We start from the raw sequence: 21,428 nt of genomic DNA on the forward strand, positions 1-21,428 counted from the left end.
CTTAAAGCTGCCCACACACTTATTTTGTTCTTGATTACAAGGACATTTTAGTAAAATGATACAAGTTTGCTATTCGCTCAAAGGTGACTTACTCTTGATGTTGCAAAAATCGACGATGTGACGCAACAAATGACAGACCGACAATAAGAGTAATGGTAGATGCAGAAAAAAAATTACAACCAAAACAAGACCAGCACCAAACAATAGTTGATATACATGCTTATAAACAAATAATAGGCCAGTGGATATAATGAGATGGATAATCTCGTTTTTATCCAAGGCGACGTACACATACACTCCAACACATTATCGGTCAAACAAGCCCAATTGAATGCCTGTCCTAGGCTAAGACGGCGAGGCACCAAAACGGCCGGATTGTGCGAATAAACGCCAGCACTTCTTGGCCGCCGAGAAGACCTTGGATATGGCAAGCTTTGACAAAGTTTTTGTTTAATACTCCGTACTGTACTAGCATCTTTGCTTGTGGCCTCGGCAAGCGTGCATAACTGCATCTTGGCAATGGCAAGTGCAGAGCTGAAATTGAGGGCCCTTGACGTGCTATCAGGACGACCACGTGTCCGTCCCACCCCATTACAGCGGGTACAGCCTCAGCCATCAGCGTCATAATAAACGTCTAGCCTACGACGGAGTAGGGAGTACGTGCTGCCAAAAGAAACTTGTGAGTGGTCTGGCCAAACTCGCTGGAAAACAAGTACTCCGACGTTGGTCAATTGGGCCGAAAACCACAAAGGGAATTGGGCAGGAAACCAGCCGGATCGATTAATCGTCTCCTGTGTTGTGTTCCGTTTGGCACACGGCCTAACTATGTTTATCTATCTATATCATATATCAATGCATCATGTCGCATTTTCAACGTCTGAGAGTATGCACTGTTACCAGCGCGGAAGTACCTTGCTTTGCAAGTCCATGGTCTTTGTTAAATTATTTTGAAAAAGGAAAAAAAATTACGTGACGGCGGGCATGGTGTGATGGAAACCATCCAAAGGTTTGAAGAAAATGGAAATATAAGGTCAAGTCTCTTTCTTTTATTTACTTTTAATAAAATAATTGACTTCTAGATCAAGTTAAACGTACGTACTTTAGGGTTTAGTCGTTTAGACGGACTCTCGGATCGGCCAATCAATTGACTGTAACAAGTCAACGATTGCTTTTGTTCTCACTAAAGTTATTGTTTGTTTTCTCATAATAGTGAAATTTGTGAACTCTGAGCCCCGCTCCCTCCCGCCGGTGGCCACCCCGGCCCCGGCGTCCACCTAGCCCAAACCCCCCGAGGCCGCTGGGGCTTCCGCCGGCTAGCTTCCCAGCCGGCACCGCCTTGGTTCCGCCTTCCCCTTCGTCCCCCCTCCCTCCGGTCGCCATGAATTCCGACGGCTCTGATGACTCTTCCTCCAGCCTACCGCCCCTGGCCGCCATTGCAGAGGCCGCCCTCGCCCAGGCGCAGGCTGCGGGGTCGTCGTTCTCCCCCTTCGCCGAACCTTGGGTGCCGTCCTCCCCCGTCGCTGCCGGACCGTCCGCCTTGGGGGCGCAGGAGATGCTCTCCTTCACCTACTCGGAGGCCTCCTCCGACGAGTCGTCTGACGCCTCGCCCGTTGCCGCCAACGACAAGGGTGTGCGAGATTCAGAGGCGCTTGGAAGATGGGAAATGCCGTTACAGGCGTGTTTCGTGTTTATTCTGATGATAGCTGAAAAAGCCCCAGCCGTGGCTTACATAGGAGGTGTAGCACCTAGATGAATGGCCAGGAGATAATTGAGGAGATAAAATAGCAACAACCTATCTCTTTTCTTTACTACGCTAACTACCTTATCTCCTGGCCTCTTCTATCTTTGGTGTACACGTTCACATATACAAATCTGCCACGTTACACATACTTTGTATTCTAACACTCCCCCTCAATTGAAACTTCCTAAGTTGAGATTGTTCTTAAACATCTCCAAGTTCCGCACAGCCAACGGTTTGGTAAAACCATCTGCAACTTGATCTCTTGTAGAAATGTATTCAATATCAAGTAGCCTTCTTGCTACTCGTTCACGAACAAAGTGATAATCTACCTCTATATGCTTTGTTCTAGCATGAAAGACAGGATTTGCCGAAAGATACTTAGCTCCAATATTGTCACACCACAATTTTGCTTTTCTTGGCGCTTGAATGCCCAACTCATATAGCAGAGTTTGTATCCACATTACCTCAGCAGTGGCATTAGCAACTGCTTTGTATTCAGCTTCTGTGCTTGATCTTGATACTGTAGATTGCTTCCTGGCACTCCAAGAAATAAGATTAGATCCCAAAAACACGGCAAACCCTCCAGTTGATCGCCTGTCATCTTGATCTCCTACCCGGTCTGCATCTGAAAATGCACTTACAAGAAGAGAGGGTGACTTACAAATTTTGAGTCCAATCTCCATAGTATGTTTGAGATACCTTAGTATTCTCTTTACTGTAGCCTAGTGAACAGTAGTAGGTGCATGTAAATATTGGCAAACCTTATTTACAGCAAAAGAAATATCTGGCCGAGTCAAGGTCAAATATTGCAAGCCTCCTACAATGCTCCTGTATGCCATAGCATCTTTGGGACCAAGAGGATCACCTTCATGAGCAGATAATTTTTTCGAGGTGGACAATGGTGAGCTAACCGGTTTACACTCCATCATATTGGCATGCTGCAACACATCTTTAGCATATTTTCCTTGTGTTAATAGAATCCCATTATTTATCTTCTTTACCTCTATACCAAGAAAGAAGTGTAGATCCCCTAGATCCTTGAGTGCAAATTCCTTCCTCAAATCCTGTAACAGGCATGCTGTGGCTTCCTGAGTGGAGCTAGCAACAATTATGTCATCAACATAAATAAGAATATATATAGTGACAGATCCTTTATGACAATAAAACAGAGATGTATCAGCCTTTGATGCTTTAAAGCCCAACTGACACAACTTATTACTCAGCCGTGAATACCACGCTCTTGGTGCTTGTTTAAGCCCATATAAGGCCTTATCAAGTTTGCAGATATACCCATTCTTTGACTTCTCCTCATAACCAGGTGGTTGTTTCATATACACATCTTCTTCTAGATACCCATGAAGAAAAGCATTTTGAACATCTAATTGGCGTAGACTCCACCCTCTAGAGACAGCAATAGATAAAATAGTTCTGATAGTGGCTGGTTTCACAACTGGGCTGAAAGTGTCCTCATAATCAATACCATAACGTTGTCTAAACCCCTTTGCTACCAGCCTGGCTTTGTATCTATCCAAACTCCCATCAGATTTCCGTTTGACTTTATATACCCATTTACAGTCAATGACATTGATACCTCTCTTTGGTGGGACTAAATGCCAAGTTTTATTATTAATCAAGGCATTATATTCTGCATCCATAGCTAGTTTCCAATCTCTACTGTTCAGTGCTTCATCAAGAGACTGTGGTTCACCAGATGCTGTGAAACATCCATACCTGACCATATCGTCTCTATAGACTTTAGGCTTGCGAATGCCATCACGAAGTCGAGTTCGTGGTCGGGGTGGTGTAGGGGTCTCTGTTGCAGCCGCAGAGGATCCACCTTCTAGTGCAGGCGCAGAGGTTCCATCCGCAGCAGCAGAGCTGTCGGCGCCAGCTTCTGTTCCCCCCGCGCCTGCGACAGGATGGAGCGTCGGGGCTGCCACGGTCGGGTCAGCGGGGCGCACCACGTCGGAGGCAGGACGCGTGGCCCCGCCCGGTTGGCGCGTACCAGACGACGGCGAGCCAGCGCGCATAGCGTCCACCGGGGGTTCCTCCGAGGTAGCAGTGGCGGTACTGTCTCCTACAGCACCAGCAAGAGTGAACGCCGGATCTTCTTTAGGTTCTGCGCTGGGAGGCAAGGAGCTCCCCCTGTTATCACATGCTGCATGCTCACCATCAGTAGCTTGGTTAATGGAATCAAACACTTGATCAACTAACTGTTCCGTCTCAAGAGAACGCACAAGGCCGGGTGGGAGAAGTGCAATTTCTGCACGGAGGCGGGCGCCTGCGGTGGAGTGAAGAGTAGAAAAAGGAAAAACTTCTTCATCAAAGATAACATCTCTAGAAATATATACTCGGACGGATTGAATATCAAGGCACTTATAGCCCTTGTGAAGGTTACTATAACCAAGAAAGGCACACTGCTTAGAACGAAGTTCAAGTTTATGACAATGGTAGGGTCGGAGGTTGGGCCAACATGCACAACCAAAGGTGCGGAGAGAAGAGTACTCCGGTTTTTGTTGGAGTAAACGTTCAAAAGGTGTATGATTATCAATGACTTTGCTAGGCAAACGATTAATAAGAAACGTGGCAGCCATAAAAGCTTCATCCCAAAATTTCAGTGGCATTGAGGCATGGGGACATGATACATGATGAATGATGCCGACTTGGGAAAAAAACTATTTAATTTTTGATATTCCCTGCCCCAATCAGTTTGCATAGCAAGAATTTTTCTATCAAATTGTCGCTCAACCATTTTTTGGAATTCATGGAACTTTTGGAAAATTTCAGATTTATACTTAAGGAAATAAATCCACGTAAAACGACTGAAGTCATCAACAAAGCTAACATAGTAGCGTTTTCTGCCAACAGATTCAACTGCAGGACCCCAAACATCGGAATGAACAAGTTCCAAAGGAAAACTAGTTGAGCTAACAGATCTACTGTAAGGTAACTGATGACTTTTTGCTTGGTGGCAAGCATCACAAACTAATTTCTTATTGGACATGGAGGAACAAGAAAGATTATTACTGTCTATGACTTTGGTAACAATGGGAAGAGAGGGATGGCCTAGACGATTATGCCATCTAGACACGGTTGGCTTGTCAACAGCATTCGCCTGCTTAACTGAAGAATCGGCAGGAAGGGGGTACAATCCACGACGACATGGCCCCTTAAGAACCGTTTTCCTCGTAGCCTGATCCTTGATAAGAAAAAAATCAGGATGAAACTCAATAAAAGCAGAGTTATCTTTAGTAAGGCAATGAACGGAGACTAGATTTTTTTGCAGCTTTAGGAACATGAAGGACATTGTTTAGATGTAAACTACGGGATTGAGTTGGAACAGTAGTATGACCAACGTATTTGATTTCCATACCTGAACCAGACGCAGTGTGAATCTGGTCATTTCCATGATACTTCTCCCTCATCATCAACTTGTTTAGATCACTTGTGACATGATCCGTTGCTCCCGTGTCGGTGTACCAGTTGGTGTCGACATTATAGGCGTTCATGGCGATGGCGGCGTTGACATGGCGCTCTTCTGGGACATAGTTTTCATCAAACCAATGCCAGCACCGGGTCGCCCTGTGACCTGTCTTGAAGCAGATCTGACAGAGCGGTACATCATCAGACCCACTCGCCGCATCAGGTCGTGGTTGTCGCCCTCCATTGCGTTGCTTCGGTGCGCCGCTTCCTCGGCCGCGCACCTGGCCGCGCCCGCGCTGACCATGGCCACGGGCTGTGCCCGAGCCACGGTTGCCATTGCCACGCCCACGATTTGCCACGTGAGCATAGGAGCCGCCATCTTGCAGCTCCAACCTGGTCTCGAAACTGAGCAATTGGGCATAAAGCTCGGGAATCGAGATGGGATCCGTCCTAGCGGTGACCGATGTCACCACTGGATTGTAATCGGCATCAAGACCATTACAGATGTGCGCCGCCAGTTCTTCATCATCTAGGGCTTTGCCGACAGCAGCCATCTCGTCTGCAAAACCTTTCATCTTGGCAACATAATCTGTAATCGACATGTTACCTTTCTTCGTAGTGGTGAGGGCAAGCCTCAAATTCATTGTCTTGGCGCGGGTCTGCGCGGAGAACATTTTCTCCACGGTCGACCATGCTTGTTCCGCCGTCTCTGCAGCGATGATCTGCGCCTGAACTTCCTTCCCCGCGCTTGAGAGGATGAGCCAAAGGATCTGTTGATCCCGAGCATACCACGCCTCAAACGCAGGGTTAGGGTTGGTGACGGTCGTGCCGTCCGTCTTCTTCTCGACGATCTCAGCATCAGGGGCCTTGGTCTTGCCGTTGATGTGCCCCTCGTAGCAAGCACCGCGGATGGCGGCGAGGACCTGCGCTCTCCATAGCGCATGATTGGTTTTGGATAACTTCTCGGTCACTTGGAAACCGAAGAAGGGATTGGTGGTGGTGCTTGAACTCGTCGCCATGGAACCCTAGGCTCTAATTACCATGTGCGAGATTCAGAGGCACTTGGAAGATGGGAAATGCCGTAACAGGCGTGTTTCGTGTTTATTCTGATGATAGCTGAAAAAGCCCCAGCCGTGGCTTACATAGGAGGTGTAGCACCTAGATGAATGGCCAGGAGATAATTGAGGAGATAAAATAGCAACAACCTATCTCTTTCCTTTACTACGCTAACTACCTTATCTCCTGGACTCTTCTATCTTTGGTGTACACGTTCACATATACAAATCTGCCACGTTACACATACTTTGTATTCTAACAAAGGGAAAGGCCGTCGTCGCGCAACTCCGGAGGTGGCTTCATGGCTGACGCCCGTCGCCACCCACCTCCGCACACCCGTTGCAACCGCTCACCTCCGCTGGACACAAGGCGGGACCTTCACCTGCCGCGCCACCACGTACCGCGCCACCACGTACCCTGGGAGGGCGCTCGTGTGGACTCTAAGGGCTTCACGCTCGTCGAGAGTCGCCATCGTTGGCGTCGCCGGGAGCGCCCTCGGGTGTCGTCCCGCCGTCCCGTTCAGCCTACTCTGGTGGGACTCTGCTTCAACTGCTTGGCGGGAGACCATGTCGCTGTCGCCTGCCGCTTTCCGTCGCGTTGTCTCCATTGCAGGTGCACGGGGCACCGGGCTAGGGACTGCAAGCGCGGTTGCTCGCCCACGCGCTCCCTCCGGAACAGAGGCGCACCACGACGACGGCTGCTGCGGGAGGACCAGCGCCGTCCACCTTCGCCATCCAGCACCGTCTCCGGCAGTGGCGGAAAAATCCGCCTAGGGCCACTCAATAGAGTTAGTGGATTGGTTGTATTAGGCCTCCTTGCTACAGTAGTCTACAGTATAGAAAAACCAGCCAACGCCTAGGGCCATGGCCCTAGCGGCCCCAGGCCTAAATCCGCCACCGGTCTCCGGCAGGTCGCGTTCCACGGGCCGGGACACCTCTGCCCCCCCGGTCTGCAAGCCGCACTTCGGCTCTCCACGTCGCGAACCTAGCCCGGACGCGGGGCAGGCGCGCCTGATGACGAACCGGCCGTCGCCGCCGCCATCGCCCCCCAGGCGGGCTTCGCCACCTTCGGCCCACCCCTCCACGCGCCCCGTCTCAGAGATCGTCGTCATCCCGCGGTCCGCGGCACTCAACGAGGCTGAGGAAGCGCTTTCTTCCCTCGCGCTGGTGGCCATGGTTGGTGGCACCCGTCCACCGGTGTCATCCGTGGACGTCCGCGCGCAGATGGAGTCATTCTACAACATCTCGGCGAACGCGTTCACTGTCAGCCGGTACTCGATGGAGGATTTCCTGGTGTGCTTCAACAACCGGGGAGACCTGGAAGAGGTTGTCCAAGCACCGGTGCCGCTGGGGACACCCTTCTACCTCGTCTGGAAGCGATGGCGCCGCCAATCCATGGCGTCCGCTGGTGCCATGCGTTACAAGGTCCTTCTCGGACTGAAGGGAATGCCGGCGCACACCTGGAGCACGGACACGGCTGAGCGTATTTTGGGCAGCTCTTGCGCCCGGATCGTCGAGGCGCCGCAGACTGCCGCTCGCGATGATCGGTGCGAATTCTTCGTCGCAGCGTGGTGCATCCACCCCATGTTCATCCCACAGCAGATGATCGTCGCCGTTTCGGAGCCTGACCTCCGCGCGCCCCAGGTCATTCAGTCCGAGCTGCCGACACTGCGCTACCTGGTCCGCATCAGGGTCGTCGAGGTACAAGATTGGAATGCGCCACCACCCTCTGACGACGATGAGTCACCGGGGGACTCTGATCGGCTCGACCAAGGCAATCGGGGCAACACCTGGCCTCGCCGGTTTCGGTACGGCAACGCCGACGGCGAACCCTCCGGTGAAGCTCCGGAACCACAGCTGGGACCTGGTTGGGGCCCAACCTTCCAGCAGGCGACACCTGCCGTCGTCGGATCCATCCTGTGCCCGATCTTCCCGGGTCCTGGTCCAACTGGGGGTGCCACACGCAAGCAAGGCTCACTGCCGGGTGTCGCCTTCCCCCTCCCGGTCACCCGAGCCAGCGCTGGAATTCGAATTTCGAAACACGTCGCAGCCTGAGATTCCGCCAACGAGGACGGACCCGATGCTCTGTGTCGCTGACACGGCAGCAACGGCTGGCAACCCGCCAAATTGGGCGGCACCGGCGCCCCTGCTTTTGGCCTACGAGCCGGATTGGGCGTGGCAAAGCACACCACCGCAGTCGTCCTGGGCAGCACAGCTGGTGGCTAACGAGCATGAGCTCATGTCATGGCCCGCGGTCACGCCAATTGCCGGAGATCCGCCTCTGTCTTCGCTAACGGGCAATGCGGAGCAGCTGGCAAACTCTGCTGAGCCTGATCTGGTCAGCAACGTCGGGATGGAGAAGGCTCCAGAACTTGGGTCGGACCCTATTGGACCTTCCACCGTCGACGCACGGCGGCCAGGGGCTGGTTGCTCGCGGCCAAACCTTTGCATCACCAGCACACTCAAATTGAGGATAGCCCCGCAGGAACGGACGGGCCTCTGGATCAGCCCACGATGGGGGGGCCATCGACGCCGGTCCCCCTAAACACGCCTCCTCCCGTTGCCGGACAGGCTACAGTCCTCCCAGCCACCGTCCACGACTTCATCGAGGGCCTGAAGCTGCCGCTCGACAATCCAATCATCAAGTCGCCGCCGCGCCTCCGTGTTTCACGTGTTCCGGAGGAGAACCTCGTTCCGCGTCGCAGCGACAGGCTCGCAGCGAAATCGGTCTACCGTGACCCAAAGCCGGAGACGCAGGCGAAACAAGTCATGCTGAACATGTGGCGGCCGTCGTCGACTGCTCCGCGTCCGTCGCCGGCGACACCCGACGCCGCCGTCGCCAGTCGTTTCCACGACACGTTCTAGGAACCACTGTCCTTTTCCAAGCGCGCGGCAATGCGGGAACTCTTCCCCAAGGCCAGCGGATGTCGTGGGCGGCAAACGAGCATGGCGCTCTGAGCACGACGCCCACAGTCGCGCAACAGATTAATGATGAATACACAAAACGTCTTGGTGTGGAACCCCCGGCGGCCTCAACAGCCACGCGAGGCGGTGCGTCGTCAGAGATGTTGTCGTCAAAGAGCAATGCTCAGTAGTATGCTTGCAAGAAACCAAGCTTGAGTCTGTGTCTCTATCCATGTCTATGGAATTAACAGGACCTGATTTCGATTATTTGTGTTTGCCTTCGGTCAGGGCATCGGGTGGGGTGATCATTGCATGGCGTCGTGACTGCTGGGTCGCCTCACAGCCTTGTCTCCGCAAATTCTCGGCCACCGTCAAGCTTCACCCAGTACTGGGCGACGACTCAGAGTCGTGGTGGCTAACTTCGGTCTATGGACCGACTACGTCGCACTCGAAGCTGCTTTTCCTGCAGGAGTTGCTTGATCTACAAAATACCAGCGCGGGCGCTTGGGTTGTTTGCGGAGACTTCAACCTCATCCTCCACGCCCGGGATAAGAACAACGGCAGGTTGCACCGTGGCATGATGCGCCGCTTCAGGAAAACCATTGACGACCTTGGCCTCGCCGAGCTACAGCGCGCTTCTGGGTCGCTTGTACACCTGGAGCAGCGAACGCCACAACCCCACCCTCGAACGGATCGACCGGGCGTTCGCGTCCGTCCAGTGGCTAGAACAGTACCCAACACACTCATTCTGTGCGATCTCGTCGGACTGTTCTGACCATGCGCCCCTCCTTCTTCTGCTCAACACCGAGCCTTGGCCGAGACCACGCTTCCGGTTCGAACTCATCTGGGTCAAGTTCTATGGTTTCATCGATGTCGTGCAGTTCGAATGGTCCCGGCCACTACATGATGTGGATGCTTGCCGCCGCGTAGACTGCAAGTTGCGCTCCGTCGCAAGGGCGCTCAAGAGCTGGAGTGCGGCGAACATCGGCAGCGTCCGACTCCAGTTGGCCGCCGCCCGTGTAATCATCTACGATCTGGACGTGGCGCAAGAGTCGCGTGCACTGTCCACCGAGGAACTCGAGTTACGACGAGATCTCAAGGCAAACGTTCTCGGCCTATCATCCCTAGCTCGGACCATCGCCAGGCAACGAGCGCGCAACCGTTTCGTGGCGGAAGGGGACGCCAACACACGTTTCTTCCATCTACAAGCTTGTCACCGGCGACACAAAAAACAGCTGCCGACCCTGTCGCACAATGGAGTCACGTTCAGCGCTGAGGAAGCCAAAGCGGACCTGGTGTTCTGGTACTACAACGAGATCCTGGGCAAAAGCTTCAGTCGCAGTCACCGAATTGATCTCGATCGTCTAAGCTTGCCATCGCTGGATCTCAATGATCAGATTGGTGCGTTCTCGGATGACGAAGTCTCCAGGATCGTTCGGGAAACGCCATCCGAGCGTGCGCCGGGGCCTGACGGTTTTAACGGGTGCTTCTAAAAGGCCGCCTGGGAGGTGCTCAAAACGGACATTCTGGAGGTCTTCCATTCTTTGTGGCGCCTAGACTCACGGAGCTTTCATCTCTTGAATGAAGCTAACATGGTTCTGCTAAGGAAGAACGAGGCTCCGTCAGGGCTACGTGATTACAGACCGATTAGCTTGATACACAGCATCGGGAAATTATTTTCCAAGGGCCTGGGTATGCGGCTGGCTCCAAGGATGAAGGATCTCGCCAGAGATAACCAAAAGGCCTTCATCAAGGGGCGCAGGATCCACGAGAACTTCAAATCGGTGCAGTTGGCATGCCGCTGGCTGAACGCTAGGCGCTGCCCGTCCATGCTCCTGAAGGTTGATCTCGCAAAGGCCTTCGATTCTGTCGCTTGGCCATTCCTGCTCGAGGTTCTCCAGCGTGTTGGCTTCCCGCAACGGTGGCGTGACTGGATTTCGGTCATCCTGTCTACTGCAAGCACCAAGGTAGTCATCAATGGAAGGCCTGGAAGGCGCATTTGCCAGGCGCGGGGCCTACGACAAGGAGACCCGCTGTCGCCGCTACTGTTCGTCATCATAATGGAGGTCCTCAACGCGCTGATCACTGAAGGGGACGCGCAGCACATGCTCACTCCGCTGCCTGGTAATGCTATCAAATACCGGGCATCGATATATGCCGATGACCTCGTCATATTCCTCAGGCCACACCCGGAACACTTCATCTGCATTCGACAACTCCTGGAGCTGTTCGCGGGGGCCTCAGGCCTAAATACCAATGTGGACAAGTGCCTGATCACCCCCATCCGGTGCACTGACGAGGAGATCGCAGCGGTGCAGCTTGTGTTTCCCTGCCAGGTCGCGCCGTTCCCCTGCAGATACCTGGGCGCGCCTCTGTCCCTCACCACACTAGGGCGTTCGGAGGAGCAGCGCCTAGTGGACGCCGTCGCTGGTCGCATCCCAACTTGGAAAGCCAGTCTCCTCAACAACGCCGGCAGGTTAACGCTGACGAAGTCGACCCTGTCCGCCATTCCAGTCCATGTCTCCATCTGTTGTTGCCTCTCCGCTTGGGCGCTCCAGCAGATCGACACACGCCGACGCGCTTTACTCTGGACCGGCACTGATAAGACTACAGGCGGGAAATGCCGTGTGGCTTGGCGCATCGCTTGCTCTCCCAAGGACCTCGGTGGCCTCGGTGTGCCGGACTTGCGCGTCATGGGCTTCGCCCAAAGACTACGCTAGGAGTGGCTCTCTCGAACGTGCCCTGACGCAGCATGGACACGTTTACCGTCGAAGCCGGAGCCCACCGTCGCTGCCATGTTCCGGGCGTCCGTCTACGTCCGGCTGGGTGATGGTGCCACTACACGCTTCTGGACGGACTCCTGGCTGCCGCAAGGGGCGATCTGCAACTTTGCCCCACATCTGTACCGGGCTATCAGCCGCCACCATCGACGAGCCACCGTGCAGGAATCCTTGCATAACCGTCGCTGGGTGAGGGACATCACGGGCGAGCCCACCACCCCGGTGCCCTGTTACTACATCCGAGTTTGGGAGGCGGTGGAAGACATCCAGTTGAACCAGCTTGAAGCAGACCGCTTTGTCTGGCGTTGGACGGCGAACAGAGAGTATTTGGCTTCCTCGGCATACTGCTCGTTCTTCATTGGCATGACATCGTTGAGGGGTGCCAAAGAGGTATGGGGAGCAGCCGTTCCACCCAAGGTCAAATTTTTCTTCTGGCTCGCGCTCCATGGCAGGCTGTGGACAGCAGAGCGAAGGCGCCGCCATGGCCTTCAGGATGAGGCAAACTACGCTCTGTGCGACCAGGCTGACGAGAGCTCAGACCATCTCCTCGCCTCTTGTGTCTTCAGCCGTGAGGTCTGGTTCCGGCTGTTGCGTCTCGCAGGGTTACAACACCTCGCACAGGGCTCCTATGCGGTCCTTGTGGACTGGTGGCTGCGAACCCGCCTGGAGGTGCTGAGCCAATTCAGACGGGGTTTTGACTCGGTGGTTCTGCTCGTCGCGTGGGAGGTCTGGAAGGAGCGCAAGCGCAGGAATTTCCAGGGTGGTCGTCTTTCTCCGCCGCAGCTCGTCCAGCGAATCATCGACAAAGCCGCAGCATGGATTGGGGCGGGCTTCTAGGTAATGTCGCCGTTCTTAGCGCGTGGTGATAGCTAGGTCCCTTGTTTCCCCTCGTCGCAAAACCGGTGTCTGTATAATCGCCCTTACTACTCGCCCGGTTTAAGGCTGGCGCATTGGCACCTCGCCATCTTGCCTTCTTGTAAACTTCTAATTTCCACTTACCCCTTGTTTAGTTCCACCCCAATTTCCAAAAAGTTACTACAGTATCTGTCACATCGAATGTTTGCGGCTCGTGCAGGGAGCATTAAATGTAGACGAAAAGAAAAACTAATTGCACAATTTGATGAGAAATTGCGAGACGAACGTTTTGAGCCTAATTAGTCCATGTTTGAACACTATTTGCCAAATAAAAACGAACGTGCTACAGTAGCCCAAAAATCCAAATTCCTGAAACTAAACAAGGGCTTACTGAAACACGTATTTTGCATGTTCTCGAAAAAAATGCCATAGTTATAAAGAGATTTTTTTTATCGAGTATAATTTGGACGCACACAACCCATAAACTCACACCACACGCACACACACGCCTACACATCCTTACACACGGAGAGAGAGACTTGAATGAAAGTAAAATGCGTGTTGTTCTATGTAGTCCAGAAACTATACCAACATCCTTTCTTTAGTTATCTTTATGCTAAATTTTTTTGGCTTGTTACACATATTGCATTTGATATGTATCTCCTATTGAAGTATTATGCAACTTCATGATTAATTCCAGAGTATAGATGATGCCAGTCTCAGATACTAGCATGTATAAACGAATCATGAGACCAACCCACATGCAAATCCTCGTATCTTATTTAGGGCCTCTTTGGCATGGCTTATGTCGGCTTCGGCTTCATCTATTTTACGCAAATCGAGGCACTATAGCGTGAAGCCGTTTTATAAGCCGGGTTAAAATGAACTAGAAGCCGGGAAAAACCAGTTTTTCTGGCTTCACCGGTGAAGCCGTTTTGGATGAGCCGTGCTAAAGGGGGCTTTATTTGATAACACACTTGCTTTCCAAATCATGCATTTTAATAAACAAATCTGGACTCGATTCTCATTTACATTAATAACATATAATATGAGTATATCATACAATAATCAACCAGGTCATGTTTGTAATGCGAGAACTTTTGCATGTTCCTGTATTTTTCCTATAAAATTGAACTGACTATTGTGAAATTTCTGCATGATCCTTAAGTTCCAAACATGCCCTTAATCCTGTTGTCATTCAATCCATCAAAACCCACTTAGGTCCTAAACTCACTTTCAAGGACAACAATATTTTTTGATATAGGAAAATAAAATTATATTCTAGAATATAATAGTTTATAATATGGGTCTCTATTATAGTACTTGAAAGAGAACATTTTGAAATATACCACCGAACATCACGTGGAAAAATAGAAATAATAAAAAGTAGAACAAAACATAAGCGAAAATGAAAAATAATCAAACGAAAAAACAACGTAATTTGGGGAAGTAGGAAAAAAATACATCACATAGATACTACTCAAACAACCTAAAATATACCAAAAAATATCTCATAATACAATGTGAGTAATGAAAGATACACTCCAGAACAACCCTTCTATACTACGCAAACATCTCAAAATACACCCAACATCTCACTATTATAGTGAATAAACAAAAATACACAATCGAACATCATGTATACTTATGATCAATATATGTATCTCATAGAATATAAAAAATAAAAAAAACTACAACATGAAAAAAAACAATAAGTTAAAGGAGATTCTAAAAGAGAAAAATAAACAAAATAAAACAAGAAAATATAAAGGAAAAATAAAATGGCAAACATGAAAATAAAAAATAAAATAAAGAAAATAATAAATTACATTAAAACAAACAAAAATAAAAGAAAAATAAAAAAAAGCAAGGAAATAAAAAAGATAAAATAATAAGAAAAAGAACAAAAAAATAAAAATAATAAGAAAACTACGGGTTTTTTTTAGAGAGACTAAGGGTTTGTTTGATCCTTAACTAAATTTTAGCTGGCTAAGTTTAGCTGCTATGAATCCAAACCGTCCAGCTAAAAGATCAGCTAAAGTTTAGCTGAGTTTAGCTGGCTGTTTTAACCTAACTAAACTTAGCTAAAGTTTAGCTGTCTGTTAGCTGAGGGATCCAAACATCTTAGCTAAAGTTTAGCTGGAATAACTTTTAGCTAACTAAAGTTTAGCTTTGAAATTTTAGCTAGCTATATAAACTTTAGTCTTTTTTTTAGGAAAACCACACTCATTATTCATGGAGTTGGTCATAAAAGTTACATATGTCCAAAGACGGATCTAACAGCCACACATGCCTGCCTGTATAAAAAAAAAAAAATCAAGCTCCCAGCTAAAGCATGAGCATCAACATTGGAATTTCTATTCTCATGAACGAAATCAACAAAAACAAAATCATAAGCCTGCTCCTTGATCTCCTTCATAACTTGTCCATAAGGACCCATGCCTGTTCCTGCCATGCTTCTAATAGCATTAGCACAGTCAGATGCCAACCGGAATGAGGTCAACATGAGGTCAGACGCCAGAGCTAGACCTTCTCTGCAGGCGATTACCTCGGCTGTTTCCGGTTCCGTGGTTCCTTCAAGAACCACTCCCGATGCTCCCAGAAAATTGCCATCCTGCTCTTAGGCTATGGCTGCTACTGATGCCCTTCTCAAGTTCTTTGAAATAGCTGCATCGACATTCACCTTCATGCATTCAGCTGGCGACGACAGCCACAGAGGACGTCGAGTCTGAACTTTTGCCTTTGCTCCTTGAGTCAGCTTCAGTGCTTTCAACTCAGTAACATATTTGTTTACAAAGCTATGTGTCGATAGCGGGATCTGAAAAATATTTTCATGGATCGCCTTCCTTCTTGCATACCAAATTGCCCACATAGTTACCAACACCCAAATAAGATCATCATGGGACATTGTTTCAACAGGTTCGCCAACTAACCTCTCTAGTGCTCCTCCTGCATCTCGCTAAGGTGTTCCAGCACCCATACACATCTCACCATATTACATTCGAGCAATGAATGTTTCAAGAATCAGTGGCTCCACATAAAGCACATTGGCCATGATCAGCCATATTTCTGCGTTGAAGAACATCCACCGATAGCAATGAGTGCCTTGCAAGCCACCAAATAAAAATTCGTACCTTTGAAGGCACCATGACCCGCCACAAGGACCACTCCTCTTCCTGTCTTCTATCAGATCTTGCTGCATTCTCTAACAAAGCACGCCGCATAATAAGCATCCTATATGCAGAACACTGTGAAAACTCTCATCTTATCATGATGTCAAGCCCTGAAATCCGGTTGGCTCCGATGACACACAGGGATATTAAGAATCACATAAATACCAGCTTGCGTGAAAAATTCCTAAAGCTTAATTCGATTCTAAGCTGCCGATGTGCTATCAATTAGCTCGCTCACAAGCTGTGGGGAATGTGGGCGTGCGCTAGGTACTGGTCATCGCATTCCATCAGTCAGTAGCCAGTCCATATTCCAAACTGATGTAGTCGAACCTATGCCGATTCTCCTAATTAGTCCGAGCTGAAGCTTTTCTCTGCCATCCAAAATTGATCGCTAGATTTTAGAGGGGGTCGAGCCAAGATTAGCCTCTAGAAAATCATCTTGTGGAAAATAAACCGCCTTTAAAATCGCTGGCGGTTCCTGAAGGATCCGTCGGGCCTGCTTCGCAGCAAAGCAAGGTTGAATAGCTCTACATGTCAATAGCCCATTCCCCAAGAAACTTTGGCGTAATATCCATGCCTCTTCCTCTTTCCCGGTATTTTGGGCATAAGAAAAAGACCGTGCGGAGGAATCGGCCGGTATTTTGGGCTGAGGACAAACTGGGCCGATTCGGAAAGAAACAGTCAACTGGGCCGATGCGGAACGTGGACGTGTCGTACAGAACGTGGACGCGGCTGGCGGCGCGGGCATTGACGAAGGAGAAGGTCCATTAAAGGCCCAATTACAATCAGCGGGTATATATAAAACCCTAACAGCCACCAGCCTCCGCCTCTCATCCCAAGTGCCAGCCGCCACCAGCCTCTCTCCCTCCTCCCGGCTCCGGCGAAGAGCGACCACCAGGTATACCCACTTCTCTTCCGTGTCTGCTGTGCGAAACCGAGTTCCCAAATTTTTTTTTAGGAAGAGATCAGTAGCTGGCTTTTTCGGGTTTAGCAGTCGGCAGAGAAAGATCGAAAGGAAGAAGGAGAGAGGAGTCCAGAACCAGACCTGGCTTGCGGACTCGCAGAGGGAGAGGCGCTGGTCGCTGACCCGTGGCATCTCGCTTGCCTCGTCATCGGCCGCGGTCGCGTCCTGCGGTCGCACCTCGCAAGCTTGCGGGCCGTGATGCTTGACTTCCCAAACTCTAACCTAAGCTATTTGGCTATCTGATGCCTACTAACAACCTTTTGCAAAAATTATCGGCTGTACACATGTACACCCATGTCCCGTTACTAGATCCGCCCCTGGATCACAGTGGTTCCAAGTGTTGAGATAACATCTAATCTGAATTCCATTAAGTGATGAGATAACATCTAATCTGAATTCTGTTATTAGCTCTTATTAGTTCTCCGTTCTATTTTATAGCAATACCGATGTGGAGATTTAGTTCGTTAGTTTCTTATATTCTTGTTGTCGTACTTGTTAAACTCGTGATTATGTTGTGCAATTTTATGACATACGATTTTAGAATTATGTCTTTGTCGGGTAGAACCGATTCTATGATTTCACAGTAATTAGTTATAAATTTGCGATCCTACCAATTCCGAACCGACTCATAATCATGAACTGTCGCTAAAGATCTCGGTTTTCTGTTTAGATTTTTTTGTTTACCATGTGGTTCTGCCCATAAGTTGTTACCTGAGCTCTGAATTAATCTATGACACTTAGCTCTGTTTTGGATACTTCAGAAACATAGCTTTGGTTTGGATTTGGGTTCAGGGTGCTCGTTATTAGATCTAATAGCTATGAGTTGTTTAAGGATTTGGATTGGATTCTACTTTACTGTACTATAGTAGCATCATTGTTCTCTGTTCATTGAATGCCTGTTTAACTGTTGTCATGATTTGACATTTCAAGTGTTTCTAACACCACCCTCATATGTGCTGCCAGATCACTTGTTAATCTTTCTCGTGGGGAGATGGCAGTTTCTTTCGCAAACGTCAACTCTGAGGCAGGGCTAAAAAAGCTTGATGAGTACCTTCTCACTCGCAGCTACATCACTGGGTATGTGATTCGAGCTACTCTGTTTGCAGAATCGCTATAACCTTTGTACTGAACTTATGATGCATTAATCTGTCTCTAGCTACCAAGCTTCCAAGGATGACCTGGCTGTCTACTCTTCATTTTCGGCTGCTCCCTCATCCAAGTATATCAACGTAGCAAGGTGGTTTAGTCACATTGATGCACTCCTGAGGCTGAGGTATGCCCTTCTTCTCGGCCTTTATATTTCCTACTAGGTATCCTGTTAGCGGTGTGAGTGAGCTAATAATCCATACAATTTCAGCGGAGTTACTGCAGAGGGCCTAGGTGTCAAGGTTGAGTCATCAGCAGTTCCTTCAGCCTCAACTCCTGATGTTGCTGAGGTATAATTTCTTAACTTCTATTTTGGCTGAAAACGTAATAAATGAATTTAAATGTTATATGCTAATTCTTTGCGATTTTTTGGCTGAAAATTGTTAGTAGTTTTATATGCTCACATAGTTTGTGCTGATCGCTGGTTTGAATTATTATTGTTTTCTAAAGTTATCATCCATGTGGTTCAATATCGAGTTACTCAGTTTAGTTACTGAAGAGCATTTTCTAATAACCGCAGGCCTCAGCTGCTGATGAGGACGATGATGATGATGTTGACCTTTTTGGTGAGGAGACTGAAGAGGAGAAGAAGGCTGCTGAAGAGCGTGCTGCGGCTGCCAAGGCTTCTGGCAAGAAGAAAGAATGTATGTCAACGTGCATATTTTTCTGTTTTATTCTCTCATCACACTCTGTCTTGCCACCTTACTATAAGGACATCCTTGCTACTGCTATATTGTTGTCGTGGCTTTGTTTTCATACCCAAAAACTTTAAGCATAGTTCTAACCTTTCCATACCTTGTCAGCTGGGAAGTCGTCAGTTTTACTTGATGTGAAGCCATGGGACGATGAGACCGACATGGCCAAGCTCGAGGAAGCTGTTAGGAGTGTCCAGATGGAAGGACTGCTCTGGGGTGCATGTATGTTACCTCTCAGTTTTCTGCACATAATTTAGTGAATCGCACAATTGTTTTACCATTTAGTATGATGTCTGACATAATCATTTACTGTCCTTTGCAGCCAAGCTAGTCCCAGTTGGATATGGCATCAAGAAGCTGCAAATCATGATGACCATTGTCGACGACCTCGTCTCTGTCGACACTCTCATTGAGGACCATCTCTGTGCTGAGCCAGTGAGCGAGTACGTCCAGAGCTGCGACATTGTTGCCTTCAACAAGATCTGTAAGTCATTCAGCACTTGATACTTACAGCTGCAGTAGCATAACTAGGATCTTGCTTTAACCTACTCATTATAATATTGCCCAGTCCAGTTTGTAGTTATTACTCAAAACTTTTCTGCTTTCGATGTGTTTGTAACTTTTGATCAATCCTGTTGTTGCAGAAATTTCCTTGCGGTGGTGGTTGGTGGGCAATGCACCAGCCTAATTTATCCATAGTCTGCTTTGTGTGGCTAGTGATATTGCCGTGAGGTTTTTGGATCCTAGTCGAGTCGGATGTACCAGTACCAGAGTTAATTTGCTTTAATTCGAAACACCGTGTGGGTGGATTTCTGTTACTACTGTTCGTTGCTCGCAGTTCCTTTATTTTTGCACACGATGGGGTGGTTCCTCAATTTTTTATTTTTTTTTGCATCGGCGGTCGTGGAGAATAGCCGAAGATGTAGTGCTGGAGACAACGGTGCGGTAGCACCTCGTCTCGTGGCATCAGCTGCTTCGCTGCGGTAGCTCTGGTGCAGTGCAGGCCTGTTGAGATCTGATCAGAGTTGACAAACGCAAGCTCTGAATGGCTACTAGTCTACGACTCCCCTCAACTTAAAGTGTCCTCTCTCTGTTTCAAATTACAGGATGTTTTGACTTTTTTTTTACTTAGAATTTGTTATGTATTGGTATATCTAGATCCATAGTAAAATAAATATATATATAAAAAAAAGCTGAAGCGACTTATAATTTAGAACCGATAGAGTATTTGAGGAACAACTGGTTGAGTCAACATACACATCCTCTTACTCCGAGTCCGACGTCAACATCTGAATCCCAACCTGTTCCAGTTCCCATAGTGATATAGCTGCGCGATCTCATCTAGATTATCTCGCTGATTCACCGCAGATATTGCTGGAAATATTCATCCTTCTGAGTTCTGAGGCCATGCAAGCGTATTCAGTAGTTTGAAACCCATGAATGCATCATATGGTTTAGATACATTGTTATACTCGAACCATTTACCTTGTGTATCAATTAGAAGCCTCAAGCCTACGCCTAAAAACTGATTCAAATTCATGAGGAAACATTATTAGGATTAACCTACGCCTAAAAACTGATTCAAATTCACGAGTAAACATTATTAGGACCAAATCTGCAGCACAAAGAACTCACTCCGACAGATCCAGATCCTCTGCAAAATCTTGAGCATGCCATTCTCTGGCAGTCAAGCCAGTCAGTCGACATCTGAATCCCCAAATGGGTCTTCTAGTTCCCAGGGTGATAGTGATGAGCTGCCTGTGATCTTATCTGAATATCATGCCGATTTCACCGAAGATACGACACACTCAGAGTTGACTATTTGCTAGATTCACATTCCAAAAAAAAAAAAAAAACAAGAGAAAAAAAAGGAGGTACTCCGTACTCCTACTAGCTAGCCATTCTTTTTTTTTAAAAACCAAAAGCGACACGTGATTCAGGACCACATCGCGGCAGCTTCTGGGCTCTCCTAGAACACCACAATTCGCCCATTTTCCAATAGCTTTTATGCATCGATCGATCCATCCATGCACCAACGATGAACGATAGGTGTCTCTACCCTGCCCAAACATTCTTGCACGGCCAGGGACAAAAGAAATGCATGAGCTTTGAGCTCAACTAAACAATAGGTCGTCTAGCTTTCGATGGAAACCTTTTTATCTTGTGGATCCCTAGGATCCTTCCCAAAACTAACAAAGACCTGATGTCTCTAGAGAGTGGAGATCCTCAGGAATCATCTCTATCAAGTTAGAAGTATTGCTACCACCGTATTATATCTATCTACTACTCCACTACTACTGCTGCTGCTGTAGCGTATCTGCAAGCCTGGAAATATCTATAGATATACATATGATTACAGTGAGTAGTGAGCAGGCACATATATATTCAATGGCACACATCGGCATCTGCCAAAGGTGTACAATGTTGCTTGGCACTCACTCCTTGGCGTCTTTTTTCCCACAATTGTGCACGAACACACACAAATCTGCCGGGGAGCTGCCTCTGATCCTGATGGCCAATGGAGATTTCGGATGTATTTTCAGGTCCAGCCTAGCTTTCCGGTTTCGGCAATGACCATGTTCCAAGCACCCAACTTGCAATGCTACTTCTGCACACTCAGGACTCCGGGTGTGTGTGTGTATATATATATATATATATATATATATATATATATATATATATATTTATATTT

General features: G+C 48.6%; 3 protein-coding genes and 1 non-coding gene across 4 annotated transcripts; 2 read left to right on the top strand and 2 right to left on the bottom strand.

The window, feature by feature from the left end:
* Positions 1-2,351: 2,351 nt before the first annotated feature.
* Positions 2,352-6,788, bottom strand: LOC136549145 (uncharacterized). The gene is made up of 7 exons (XM_066540430.1): positions 6,574-6,788; positions 6,399-6,449; positions 6,307-6,322; positions 5,446-6,087; positions 5,115-5,346; positions 2,503-4,022; positions 2,352-2,366 (listed from the first exon to the last, which is right to left on the bottom strand). Exons 1-7 carry the CDS (start codon positions 6,786-6,788, stop codon positions 2,352-2,354), a joined length of 2,691 nt encoding a protein of 896 aa, XP_066396527.1.
* On the bottom strand, positions 5,562-5,700 carry LOC136553091 (small nucleolar RNA Z247). Its single transcript, XR_010782999.1, has one exon. It is a non-coding gene; the product is annotated as a small nucleolar RNA Z247 (small nucleolar RNA).
* Positions 6,789-11,918: 5,130 nt separating the features above from the next.
* On the top strand, positions 11,919-12,740 carry LOC136549146 (uncharacterized). Its single transcript, XM_066540431.1, has one exon. It carries the CDS (start codon positions 11,919-11,921, stop codon positions 12,738-12,740), a length of 822 nt encoding a protein of 273 aa, XP_066396528.1.
* A 4,013-nt stretch (positions 12,741-16,753) lies between these two features.
* On the top strand, positions 16,754-19,554 carry LOC136552745 (elongation factor 1-delta 1). Its single transcript, XM_066544311.1, has 8 exons — positions 16,754-16,829; positions 17,859-17,972; positions 18,052-18,168; positions 18,253-18,331; positions 18,562-18,685; positions 18,845-18,958; positions 19,059-19,220; positions 19,381-19,554. Coding segments are annotated over exons 2-8 (684 nt in total). The 5' UTR covers positions 16,754-16,829; positions 17,859-17,886; the 3' UTR covers positions 19,383-19,554.
* Positions 19,555-21,428: the final 1,874 nt, after the last annotated feature.

Source organism: Miscanthus floridulus, chromosome 4 (genome assembly GCF_019320115.1).
Source record: "Miscanthus floridulus cultivar M001 chromosome 4, ASM1932011v1, whole genome shotgun sequence".
Classification (NCBI taxonomy): Eukaryota; Viridiplantae; Streptophyta; class Magnoliopsida; order Poales; family Poaceae; genus Miscanthus; species Miscanthus floridulus.